General features: G+C 36.3%; 1 protein-coding gene across 5 annotated transcripts in view; it reads left to right on the plus strand.

The window, feature by feature from the left end:
- The window catches only part of bmp2k (BMP2 inducible kinase), a 41,490-nt gene extending 28,106 nt beyond the window's left edge, over nt 1–13,384 (plus strand). For 2 of the 5 annotated variants that reach the window (XM_048188174.1, XM_048188169.1), the window contains exons 12-16: nt 449–577; nt 1,673–1,830; nt 4,580–4,737; nt 4,961–5,080; nt 10,759–13,384. In XM_048188174.1, the coding sequence (XP_048044131.1) occupies nt 449–577; nt 1,673–1,830; nt 4,580–4,737; nt 4,961–5,080; nt 10,759–12,146 (1,953 nt within the window). In that variant the 3' untranslated portion in view covers nt 12,147–13,384. The remainder of the gene's footprint in view (nt 1–448; nt 578–1,672; nt 1,831–4,579; nt 4,738–4,960; nt 5,081–10,758) is intronic. The other 3 variants (XM_048188173.1, XM_048188172.1, XM_048188170.1) reach the window with 3 other exon arrangements.
- The last annotated feature ends 50 nt before the right edge of the window (nt 13,385–13,434 follow it).

Genomic DNA, 13,434 nt, shown 5'->3' on the forward strand with positions numbered 1-13,434 from the left:
GGATTAATTTATTTTATTTTTTCACATTTCCACTGCATAGACAAACAAGTTTATTAAAATTCCATCTTGCCACCAGTGAATTTCACCTTTAGTTATTAAATTAAACAATGCATTATTCACTGCAGAATGCTCTTGTTTTTTTGTGCTTCACACACACACACAAAATTGCATTTTGAGTCACTTTCTGTTAGTCCAGTGCTCATTCAAATTGCAATGAAATTGGCAGTGTTGTTATACACTGCAGTGTTGTGATCACTGTTAAAAGTCCTGTTGTCTCGAGTTCAAGCCTGCTGCTCTGAATTTTAAATGTATGATGTTGTAGGATTATACCATGTGATGGTATAAACCCTATGACAGCACCGTGTTACTGAACATATTGAGAAGCATAAATTAAACTCCCACGCTCATCACGACTGTCCACTGACATCTCTCTCTCTCTCTTTCGCAGTATCATCAGGCCATGCAACAGAGTCTTCAGATGCAGCAGCAGCAGCATATGCTCCAGCAGCAGATGATGATGCAGCAGCAGCCCATATATCACTCCCAGCAGCAACAGCAGGCTCACTACACTGCCCTGGTGAGATGCCTCATACACCCTGAACATTAGTGGCAGGGCCATTTGTTCACGTTTTAAAAAGGAATTTTGCCAGATTTTAAGTAGATGCAGTTTTAATACAGGATAGATATATTTATAAATGAATGTTGTGAAGGAATGTAAAATGCATTGAGAAGAATGGTGGTGCTTTTTAGAATGTAAATTTATCTACTATGCATATGTCTGTAGGTTATGTTGTATATTTTCCTAGAAGTCTGAAATTAGACTGTCTTTCCTTTAAATACTCATTTGGCCCCATTCACTCACTGAAGCAATGCCAAACTGTTTCTCCTTCCAAGTGAATGTCGCCCAGTCATAACCGTCAATAATTCCTTTGAATTGTGTTTACGCTAAAAGAGGAAATGTTGCTAACTGACTTTCGCTAAATACATAATGTTAAGGCGGAGCAATTTTTAGCTCATTTTCCACCGAATGGTTACCATCTGTTTAATTTCAGATGCAATCTGCTCCATGCAAAACCATCAGGGGATTGAATGGGGTGGTGAAATCGACCGATTCTCTGTGTTAAATTGTAACATATGAGGCAATTACACTGTAGGGAAATTCAGAGGCCTCTGTGGCGCTCTTTCTGTCTGTGTCTCTTTCTATCTCCCTGTGTTCTCATGGTCATTTTGTATGGAGAAAGCACACTTTTATATTAAGTGGAAAGTTAAGTAAGGGATAATGGACAGTTATCTTTCTAGTCATTATCTCAAAATATCCAGGATGACCAGGTCTTGAATTCCCCTAAGAGTTTTATTTTGCGATTATGCATATTATGTCCTATTTATTACACAACTACTTGCCAAATAAACCAATAAACGTGGAATCGATTTGAGTTACTTGTTGCAGTTTATCTTAAAGCTTCTTCTAGTATAGTTCATTGCAACAATTATCCTAGCAACACAACAAATGCTGCAATAATATTAAAACTGCGATGTGATACTGGGGCTACTTTCATGTCTCTTGTGAATTGTCAAAGTGAGGTTCTGAGCACTAGCACACAACAGCAGGCCTATAAAAATTGGGATTACTAGATTACTAATTTGACTAAGTTCTTTTGCTTGTCACTTATAGATGCATCAGTACCAGCAAGCCTTTGTTCAGCAGCAGCAGCAGCAATGTGCTCCGGTCCAGCAGGTGCCCTATATCTCCCCGCTGGAGTTCCAGGCCCCGCTGGGCTCCTATAACCCTGCCGGAGCTTCTCCAGTTGAGACCCCCTTCACTAACATCAGGCAAGAACCTTGGACGTTATTACTGATGTAGAGTCAGTTTAACGGTCACACTACTGAATGAATGAGTCTTTGTTTGCCATTTTGCCAGTTTGCTGTCATAGAATTTCACAGCAGAATTAATATATATTACACTACCATTCAAATGTTTTGGAGTGGGAAAGTTTTTTTTATTTTTATTTTCTCACAACATTAATGTTGGGGGAATCTCTCTCTCTCTCTCTCTCTCTCTCTCTCTCTCTCTCTCTCTCTCTCTCTCTATATATATATATATATATATATATATATATATATATATATATATATATATATATATATATATATATATATATATATATATATATATATATATATGTATGTATGTATGTAAGTATGTATATATATATATATATATATATATATATATATATATATATATATATGTATGTATAAAAATATAAATATAAATTAGTGCTGTCAATCGATTAAAAAAATTAACTTGATTAATCACAATTTTTTTTCTGTGATTAATCGCAATTAAAAACACTTACGTTTTTATATGCTTTTAATATATTTTATAATGTAATAATTTCACAGTTAATCTCCAAATTAAAACAACATGGAGACAGTATATTTTAAATTTACACTTTAAATATAATGGCATCATTTTATGAATGAAGTATTAGTGATACTAATAGCCTACAGCTACTGATGTCTCCATAAAATCTTCCCCCAATTTTAAACATGAATTATAGCCATTCAACATTACAGTGTAATTGAAAGCTATATCATTTTTTTACATTTATTAGGCTTGAAAAATATAACAACTTTTAATTTAAGTGAACTTGGAACAATCCTCACATAAACTCATAATAAATATCATATTTACGTGTCTTTCCTACCTGTCTAACAGATAGGAAAAATACAGAAATTGAATAAAGTTACCAAACAGTCTGCACTGCATAATTTATAGTCTAAATTAAATATGGATAATCATTATTAAAGCTACAAAAATTCTTTAGTCAACATCAGTGATTGATTTTCTCTGTTACCTTTGTTCTTTCATTATCTTCAATGACAGACAGCATTATTGGTTGCTGTCTCTTTAAGAGCTGCCGCTGCTGCACATGACGCAGATCTCACACGCGTCCCACTTTCTCACAGCTCTTTACTTTCCTTTTAAGACTTTATTTAACTAATTCAAGGCTGCTCTTATGAGGATACTCGACAAAACGGATATTTTTGGCATTATTGTGCGTGTTATTGTTCAAGCGTGACAGAGGACTCGATTCTGGCGCGCCGTCCATGCACAATGGCACTTGTCTGTCTGTGCATCGTGTGTGACAAGACATTCACAGACAGCGCATTCTCTTTTTCTCTTTTGGCATGCTTAAATGGTTTAAAAGCATTTGCATGAATAAGAGCGTGATCATATATCGTAATGCTAGCCAAAGGATGACAAAAAAAGGATGCTGCGTTAATATTTTTAATGCGTTAAACTGGAAAAAAAATTAATCAGCACTAAAATATAAATATATATATAGATATAGATATAAATATAGATAGATATAGATATAGATAGATATGTGTGTGTGTGTGTGTGTGTGTGTGTATGTATGCATGCATGTATGCATGCATGTATGTATGTATGTATGTATGTATGTATGTATGTATGTATGTATGTATATATATATATATATATATATATATATATATATATATATATATACACACACACACACACACACACACACACACACACACAGTCCAGTCCAGTCCAGTCCAAAAGTTTGGAACCACTAAGATTTTTAATGTTTTTAAAAGAAGTTTCGTCTGCTCACCAAGGCTACATTTATTTAATTACAAAAAACAGTAAAAAACAGTAATATTGTGAAATATTATTACAATTTAAAATAACTGTGTACCATTTAAATATATTTGACAAAGTAATTTATTCCTGTGCTGCAAAGCTGAATTTTCAGCATCGTTACTCCAGTCTTCAGTGTCACATGATCCTTCAGAAATCATTCTAATATGCTGATTTGCTGCTCAATAAACATTTATGATTATTTTCAATGTTGAAAACATCCTTGATGAATAGAAAGTTCAAAAGAACAGCATTTATCTGAAATACAAAGCTTCTGTAGCATTATACAGTACCGTTCAAAAGTTTGGGGTCAGTAAGAATTTTTATTTTTATTTTTTTTGAAAAGAAATTAAAGAAATGAATACTTTTATTCAGCAAGGATGCATTAAATCAATCAAAAGTGGCAGTAAAGACATTTATAATGTTACAAAAGATTAGATTTCAGATAAACACTGTTCTTTTGAACTGTCTATTCATCAAATAATCCTGAAAAAAAATATTGTACACAAATATTTTGTACAATTGTACACATTAAATGTTTATTGAGCAGCAGATCATTATATTAGAATGATTTCTGAAGGATCATGTGACACTGAAGACTGGAGTAATGATGCTGAAAATTCAGCTTTGCATCACAGGAATAAATTACTTTGTGAAATATATTCAAATAGAAAACAGTTATTTTAAATTGTAATAATATTTCACAATATTACTGTTTTTTACTGTATTTTTAATTAAATAAATGTAGCCTTGGTGAGCAGACGAAAGTTCTTTTAAAAACATTAAAAATCTTAGTGGTTCCAAACTTTTGGACTATATATATATAATATATAGAGAGAGAGAGAGACCCATTATAGTACTGTTTAAGTATTTAAATGTTTGGCATTTTTCCTTTTTCTGTTGTAGTAGAAACCCAGTGTCCACTGTGGAGGTCATGAGTCCTTCTCCTCAGACTGTCAATAACCCTCCTGATATGTCTGGATGGAACCCATTTGGAGAAGACAATTTCTCCAAACTCACAGAAGAGGAGCTTCTTGATCGAGAGTTTGACCTTCTAAGAGCAAGCAAGTGTCTCTGTGTGTCTTTTTGTAGATCCTGACCATTGTAAATATCACAGTGGCTTTCAGTGCAGTTCTCTCCGTCTCTTTCTTTGAGTCTGTTTTAGAATTGCATCCATACATCTATCCTCTTCTAGTATTCTACACCCTCTCCAGCAGAGGGCATACGCATCCTGCATTATTGCTACATTAACACTTTCTATGTGTCTGCTACCCTTCTTCCCCACAGAAAAGCCAGTAGAGCGATCTGTCAGCATGGAGGCCAGCAGCATAGACAGACAGCAGCCGGTACTGCAGCCCTCACTCCCTGAGGATCCATTTGGCTCTGTGCCCTTCCTGGCCAACGCAGGCAAGTTCTAGCAGCCGGCTCTCAAAGGACCCTCACCAAAGTTCCCTGTTTTACCGTCCTCCTCCTCCTCCTCTCTCCTCCTATATGTGCTCCCCTATTCCTACTCTTCCCGAACCCCTTTCTGTCTCTCTGCTCACTGGATGTGGCGCCTCTACACCACATATCACTGTCACATCTGGAGCCGGGAGACAAACAGAATCAATGTTACCATTTATTCCTTTAACCACTTTAAAAATATACATTTAGACAGTTACAATATTGTCATTTCAGCAAACCCTATATGTCTGTTTTCGATTCTATTTCTCACTGTTCATAAGATAAGAATTCAATTAAACACTATATATCTGGTACATACATAGATTTAGATATTATATATAGATAAGTCAGGCTGGAAGTAGTGCATAGTAAAATGCAAGCATAGAAATAGAGAGAATTTGCAGATTATAAAATAATGCAAATAATACACTATAAGAACTATAAGAGATAAGAAAAATAGACTTTTCATCTAGGGAATTATTTATATACACAAAACCATAGCTTTATAGCACCTCAATGCTTGTTGCTGATGCCTTGTATTTTTTTTTTTTTAAGCTTTAACTTTTGTTTGTCTATGCACTTGCAATATTATAGTTGTAAATTTGTGCTATGCTCTTTCTTTTCACATCTGCATCTTTTTTTTTACATTATAATAGATTTACTTTTAATAGTTTGGGCTAACTCTTATATAGTGGTATGTATGTACAAGTATGTATGTATGTATGTATGTATGTACATGCATACCACTGTGGTATGTATGTACAAGTCTAATCTCATTATCAGTGTGTTCAGTGTGTCGACTTTATTTGCTTTGTCAGTTTTAGATTTTTTTTCTCTCTCAGGACCCACATTTTTATGTTAATATTTTTATATTGAACAGAGCAGAACAAATGGTTTTCCTTTAGTTGGGAAAAGAAAATGTACAAGTTTAAGGGAATTTTCTTTATTTTTTCTAATATTGGCATTTAGGCATCAGGTTGGCATGATGGAATAGATTTTCTGATTCTTGAGCAACCTAATTTTCCACTTACTTTTTTTTTTTTTTTTTTTTTTTCGACCAGTTAGCTACATTATGTGCTTGATAACAAGTTGTTATTAGCAGCAGTGAATGCCAAAAGTTCTCAGGTACAATTTCTATGGACCTCAGACCGTAGAAAATTTCCAGCGATCCTCATATTCACTTTGTTTACTTGTAAACATGCCAGTTTTTCATGGATTTGAACACAAGTCTCTCTCTTCCAGTGTTAGAGTTGGCTTTAAATTCCTCATTGAGACTTGTTTTTCCTTTCTGTAATTTACTGTGAAGATACTTTAAGTTGCCAATTTAGGGAACATTGGCAGGTTAACTTGAGGGAGGTTAGCCGAATAATCAGAAACTGTTGCATCTACAGAAGCAACTAAGAGTTGGCAGCCCTTTTTTTTCATTCTTTTGCATAATGTGATGTCTTATTATTATGTAGCCTATGCTAGAACTCTTTTCTGGTCACAGATGATGTTTTCCTTAGAAAACGGCATGTCTAATAATGTACGAGCCTTTTTACTTGTTAGCACTGGTAACCACAGTACAGACATATCACATGCCATTTGTTGCTGTCTCACTCATATTGGCAGCATTGAGCCTTAATTAATGGCGAATGTCACATGTATTCCTTGTCAGCACATGCATTTAGAGGTACTTATTCACTGCATTTAGTAATAGTTTACATAAGGGCTTACCATATTGTTTACTGAACCTTTATTTTCCCAACGGTAAGTTGACCATAATGTTTAGCGAATCCATGTTCTGGATTCCTAATTTTATGTACTCACTCATCTCATCACCCACTCAAGTTACTTTGCTTTTTCCGAACATGTTTGGTAACATTGTTTTTTTTTGTTCATTTTTAAATGTTTATTTTTAAAGTTTAATGTGTTTTACCATTTTGTATTAGATAAAGACAGCCATTTTCAGAGGCATCTTGATGGAGTGGGATATTGGTGGACAGTTAAAACTGACAGACTTGTGAACACATAACTTGTATTAAAAGTCTATTGAGCCATATTGTAAACTAATGAGCGAGTGTAAGCAGAACATCTGTTGAAAATGACTAAATCCTCTTGCATATTGGAGTTGTAGGTTACTTTTGTTTTTAGTATTTCTTATTAGTTTTGTTGACGCTAATACACAAAGTTTCTCCTATAACAGCTTTTAATCCATGCCTTATGTTGCCCCAGAGATCATGGTACAGGTGTCAGAGCTGTGTAACACATTGTTTGTTTTGTTGAATATGTTCCTGTAGATGACAAAAGTTCATAGCCCCACCATTCCTCAGTGACTTCTCATCTGTACATACTTGCATACGTACAGCATCAGTTGCATAAGCTGTTAATGTTCAGTCTCCAGTTGACAAACTGATGTAAATACTATCATACTATCATATCATGTATCATAATGTATGTTTCTTTATACAATGCTAATTATAAATAAAGCTTATTTAAAAGCAATGTTATATTTGTTTTTTGTTATAGAAGCTCGTATCAGGAACATTTGACTAATGCTTTGAGTATAAGAAGTTTCCACCTTTATACCACAAGAGCAAGATGTTCCTCCTGTTATATAAAAGCATGGCTGTCTTTGTCTAACAGTTTTATTCTAAACTGAATAACATTGATATATTTCATTTATTTAGGAAAAGCATAATGTTAACCTTCTTCATTCTAAAATTATTTATATATATATATATATATATATATATATATATATATATGGGATAAAGACTGTGCTACTCAATAAATTAAGTGACTTCAACATGCCTTCCCTTTTTGGGGGGGTCAACAGTATCTCCAGCCAATCACAGGTTTTAATTTAAACTTTAATGCTAATGTCAAATATACATTAATATAAATGATATATAATTTAATATAAAATGTGTTCAGAATATGTAAAATGCTCTCTTGGACAGCAGCATAAGGTTGCTGGTCTGAATAATAAATCTTTTGCAAGACTTCACAACCCCCTTTTAACGGTAAAACAAAGCTTACATGCACTGAAGTCTTTCTGGAACGTTAGTTGAATGGGACCCTATTGGAGTACCTCTTGTTTTAAATTTGATTTTGCAAAACACCCTCAAGTCTAATATATGCTAAGTATACGATTATGTATGAGGACCAATTATGTGCTATGGCTGTCTTGTTCATTTGTAAGCTTTATCCCTTAAACCTTGATTAAGCAGGTAACTGGTCTTCGGAGGGGGAAACATTAAAATGGCTCTTAAAGGTGATAGAGAGGATTTTTTCATTGACTGAGAAACCAAAGACTGTTAGTGAGTTTTTGAAATGAGCGCATGTGTAAGAACAAGGAACGCCTCCCAAAGTATTGGAACACGAGTGTTTACCACCGGCATTCGCTGTGTCGTGTTTTTTGGATTCATTATGTCAGACTCACCGCAGGTAACTCATAATCTGCTGTTGTTACTCCTGTCTCCTGACAAAAACATTGCATGTGGCGCCTGTGGAGTGTGGAAAGTTACTGGAGAGCGCAGCCGCGCTCGTCTCTCACAAGGAACGTCACGGCAGTGATCAACAAGCCAGAGGGCCAATCGTTTACGCGATGATCGCGTAAACGATTGGCTGATGTTTTTAAGGCCCTACCTCGTGCACAGATTATGTATATTAATATTATTACTTTCAGTGCACCTAATAAATAGTCTTTTATCAGTTAGTAAAGACAGTTTCAAGTAATATTGCAAAAATGTATAAAACAAAACATCCTCTTTAGCACCTTTAAACAATAGAACAAACAATCTCTCTTTATGAGCTCAATTCATATATTGTGTTTGCCTGGTAAAGTTACATGTAGAACAGATGCATTTGGACATAATGAGGTAAGAGACAATGAACCATTGAAGCATATCTGACGGTGTCCGTAAATCATTTGCATATATTGTGAAGACAATCAGCTTAGCATCTGCTGAGCTGTCTGAAGGGAGGTCTGGGTAATCCACTGGATGGCTATGTGGCTTTCAGAGCAATAGGATATTTCCATGATGTTCCTTATTCAAGCAAAGCAGGGAGAGATCTGGATGTCCACATGCTTAGACATTACTGGCCGTTTTTACTAGAGCTGTCATCAGCGTGTAATCGGATGGGCCTGGAAAAGAACACTCAATATTCTTCTTCTGCTTACGATCTTCTTATATGATTAAGGATGTTCCATTATGCTGCACTATGGATTGTTGTATTCCAGGAGGTAGGCGTGATTAGATGTGTTGTGTTGTAATCCGGACAGCCTAAACAGTCTGCTCGCATATTTTTTTTTTTTTCTTTTCTCTAAGCTTCAGATTTCTTCGAAAAGCACCACAGTTTCTTTCCTCCTGTGCTGTTCTTGCGCTTCTCTTTACCCCTTCCCCCAGCTACTATTAACTATTATAATTGTAGTAGAAGTAGTTATTTAATTAGTTATTTAACTTAGTTTTATTTATATATTTTTAAACTTATACGTAGAACTGGGTTTGGCTAATCCTGCGTCTTGCTCTGCCAGTTTGGATGGATTTGATGATAACAGATCCGCAGCTCTGCCTGCTCAGCAGGGGGAGGATGGCAATGCCTAACCATGTTGAGAATTTCAGTCTTTTGAAATTAGACAAATATCTCAATAATTATACATGTTGACAAATATTGTGATGCGCTGTAGCAAGATATACTAGCTTAAACTAATTTAATAAGGAACAAATAGCTAGTCTATTTCAGTTCCAATGTCTCTTGACATTTTTTTTTAACCAAATAAGAAACAAATACATTTTTTGTGCAATTTCAAAAATCTTTCCTGAGGGTAAGAATACATCTTTGGAGCACTGAACACCGAGTCAGGTGAGACTTTGCAGGTGAAGGACAGATTTGTGATTTAAATAAAGTTTTTCTTAAATCAAATTAGCTGAAATGTGCTTTATCCTAAAATTTGTAATTGTAAAATTACTTGATATGTAAAGGATGTGAAACATCATTACACAAACAAAATCAGAATATAATTATAGCTTTAAATGTATCATATAAGGATGCCTCTTGTCTTTTAGGACAGGGTATTAGGTTAGATTTTTTTTTTTTTTTTTTTTTTTTTTTTTTTTTTTTGACAATGATAGAAGGAAAAATAAAGAGAACTAAAAGCAACTGAAACAGACTAAGTTTCTCTTTATTTACTTTTTTTTTTTAGTTTTTGTATTTTAGGGCTGCCAAATTTAATGCACTTATTATTGTGTTAATGGTGTTATTGCTATCTAGTGGCACGTTTAATATATTTTCAAGTTGTAAAGATTTCAAATTTTGTTATATACATTACCATTTTGGTAGTCACAAAAAGGTATTTGTTTTATTTCAGTTTTCCCAGTTATTTTTCAGTTTTCAATGAAAACGTTTCACTTAGATTCAGCTTTTAACAAAAACACATTTCATTTACTGTTATATTTAAACTGTTATATTGTAGGTTTGTAGGTCTTTCTTTGAAAAGCTCTCAGTGATTTTATGTGTCACTTTTCTTTAAGGGTGGAATAAAGTATATGCAGTTTCTTTAGGAGAACTACAGTATAGGCACTATTCCCGATGAGAGCATATTAAATTCACATGTTGTGTACATCAGACATTCACTGTCAACTTGTGTGTTCATTTAGCAGGAGCTGGTGTGCTGACAGCGGAGCATCCAGTTGAGAAGCCCAGTGTTGGTGTGGCTGTTCTAGCCTTGCAAGACACAACCCTGCCATCTGTCAAGGAACACAAAACGACAAAAAAAAGTAGCTCTACTAGTTCGCTGCCTCAGAAAGCAGGCGAGGAATCAGACAGTGATTTTGAGTCTGACCCACCCTCTCCCAAAAGTAGTGAAGACGAGGAGGTGGAAGAGGAGGAAGGTCTCAACAGCGAACATGAAGACACCGAACCTGAGAACCTGGGTCAGAGGCCGTTACTCATGGACTCTGAGGAAGAGATAGAGGAAGAGGAAGACAAACACAGCTCAGACTCAGATTGTGAGTCTAGGAAAGCAAAACTTGGGTTGTCGGAGGAGAAGGCTGTAGTTTTTCCTCCGGGAACTGTGAAAGCTGAATCTGGAACCAGTGAGACCACTCCTCCCAATTCGCCAAGTGTCGCAATGCCTGCCGCGAGCATTGTGGACGTGTTTGGTGCTGTTCCTTTTGTTGGCAGTGGTCAGCCCAGAGGGTCACCAGAGAGTTCAGATATTTTTGCCAAAGCCCCTTTTAGGCAGGCGAGCCAGGAGAACGATGCGGAGGACACTGACGTATTCACCAAAGCTCCTTTCAACAGAAACCTATCCAGGTCAAGCAGGAGTGGTGATGGACCCAGCGGCCAGACGCCACCCGTTTCCCCCGACAGCGTGGATGTATTCGGATTCTCGCCTTTCCAGCCCAGCCACGTAATACCCACCTCCGGGAACCAGGAGGACTTTTTTGGCCAAACACCTTTTGATGAAGCAGCTAGTCCCCAGCAGAGGCAGAAGCTGCGCAGCCTTCAAAAACTCTCCTTGCGGCAGAGGCGCACCAAGCAAGAGGCCAGTGGCAGCAACGGAAAGCGACACCATAGCACACCCACAAGCGGTAGGAAGAGCAACAAGCCCAGTTTCCGTACCCCCGAACGGGTGCGAAGGCACAAAAAGGTAGGCAGACGGGACTCGCAGAGCAGCAACGAGTTCCTCAGCACGTCCGACTCCAAAGAGAACATCAGTATTTCCCTGGGCGAGGTGATGGAAAAAGGAGCTGCGCTGCCCCCAGAGGAGGTATTGTTGGATCCGTTCGGAGCCAAGCCTTTCCACCCTCAAGATGGCAGTCGACACGGTCAGCACCAGAGCTTGGGAGACAACAAAAGTGAGATCAACTCAACCAATGGCAGGCAGAGGGCCAGCTCCCTGCACAGCGTGTTTGACGGAAATAAAATTGATGACTTTGGAGCTGTACCTTTCACAGAACTGGTGGTCCAAAGCGGAGCTCCTCAAACCCCACAAATGGATCTCGACCCTTTCGGAGCAGCACCTTTCCCCTCAAAGCAGTGAATGTCTTGTCTTCCGGCACACACACAGAAATGCTACACGCACACACAGCGCCACATTATGCAAAGTCCTAGCAGCCTTTTGAAATGTCTTTAATGGACGGCAGCTTTGTGCTGTGATCTCTGTGTATGTGCAGCCCATTGGGACGCAGGCCTTTAAATTAGATAACATTCAACTTTTGTAGTTTTTCAAGTATTTTAATACCTAACTGGACAGCTATAACACCTCTTTTACTTTTGGCGACTTAAACCTGTGGTTTATGGATGCTTTTGAATAGGCTTTTGAAGCATATTCTTTAGCCTTTACGCGCTTGAAAGCCTTCTATGCTGCATTACAATAAGCGCTGTGCTCAGTAAAAAAAAACAGAAAGAAAAAACATCAGAGATGTGTGTATGATCCTTCATTTGAATAGGATTAAGAGGAAAAATGCCAATTTAGTACTGCATTTTGATTAAGTTTGTACTCCATTGTTGACCACTGTGTTGGTAAAACTCCAATCTACCAACATGAACACCATGAAGCCTTATCTGGGTATTCCCCGCCCTGCTTAACAGTACCTCGAATACACAATGGCTGTAGCCTGTTTGTGTCAATGGAATCATCTGAGTGTAGGCATTCTCCATTTAAAAAGTCATTCATATAGACAATTTAATGCATATTTTTACATTTTTAAGTGCATCCAATGTGCTTATATTGTGACAATGTCCTTTCTACATGCATTAAAAGGGATTTAATATTATTTTCCCATTAGTAAATTGACCACACTAGAGAAGTTGGAGTTTATTGAACAATATTGTTATAACTGTTGTCGTTTGTATTAAACATGATTTTGTAGAAATAATTCCCCAAGCTGAACTTAACATCTTTGATGTTTTCAATAATCAGATGTTCCACTATTGTCTGTATGTACTTACTGGTAACCTACAATCATGAACAATTAGAGCTCTGGTAGAAAGGAAAAAGAATGAAAGAATGTGCTAAATGCAGTTTTGTGTATTTATATACCAGTCCTTTGAAGCAAATTTTTAAATTCATTTTTAGACAGAAAAGGTATGACGCATGAAGGGTATCACAGTTTAACTGATGAAAAGGGCCATTTAGAAACATTTACATTGTCATTGAATATCTGCAGTTAGAACATTCAAGACCAAAAAAGCATTTTTTTTTTACTCATTGCAAGATTTGTTATTTTTTCTTACATAGTACTACACTCTAACAATGCAATAAAAGCTTCTTTTGGAGGTCTTGAGTCCATGTGTTTGTTTTTTTGCTCAATGTCATTAAAAGAATT

Source organism: Megalobrama amblycephala, linkage group LG4 (assembly GCF_018812025.1).
Source record: "Megalobrama amblycephala isolate DHTTF-2021 linkage group LG4, ASM1881202v1, whole genome shotgun sequence".
Classification (NCBI taxonomy): domain Eukaryota; kingdom Metazoa; phylum Chordata; class Actinopteri; order Cypriniformes; family Xenocyprididae; genus Megalobrama; species Megalobrama amblycephala.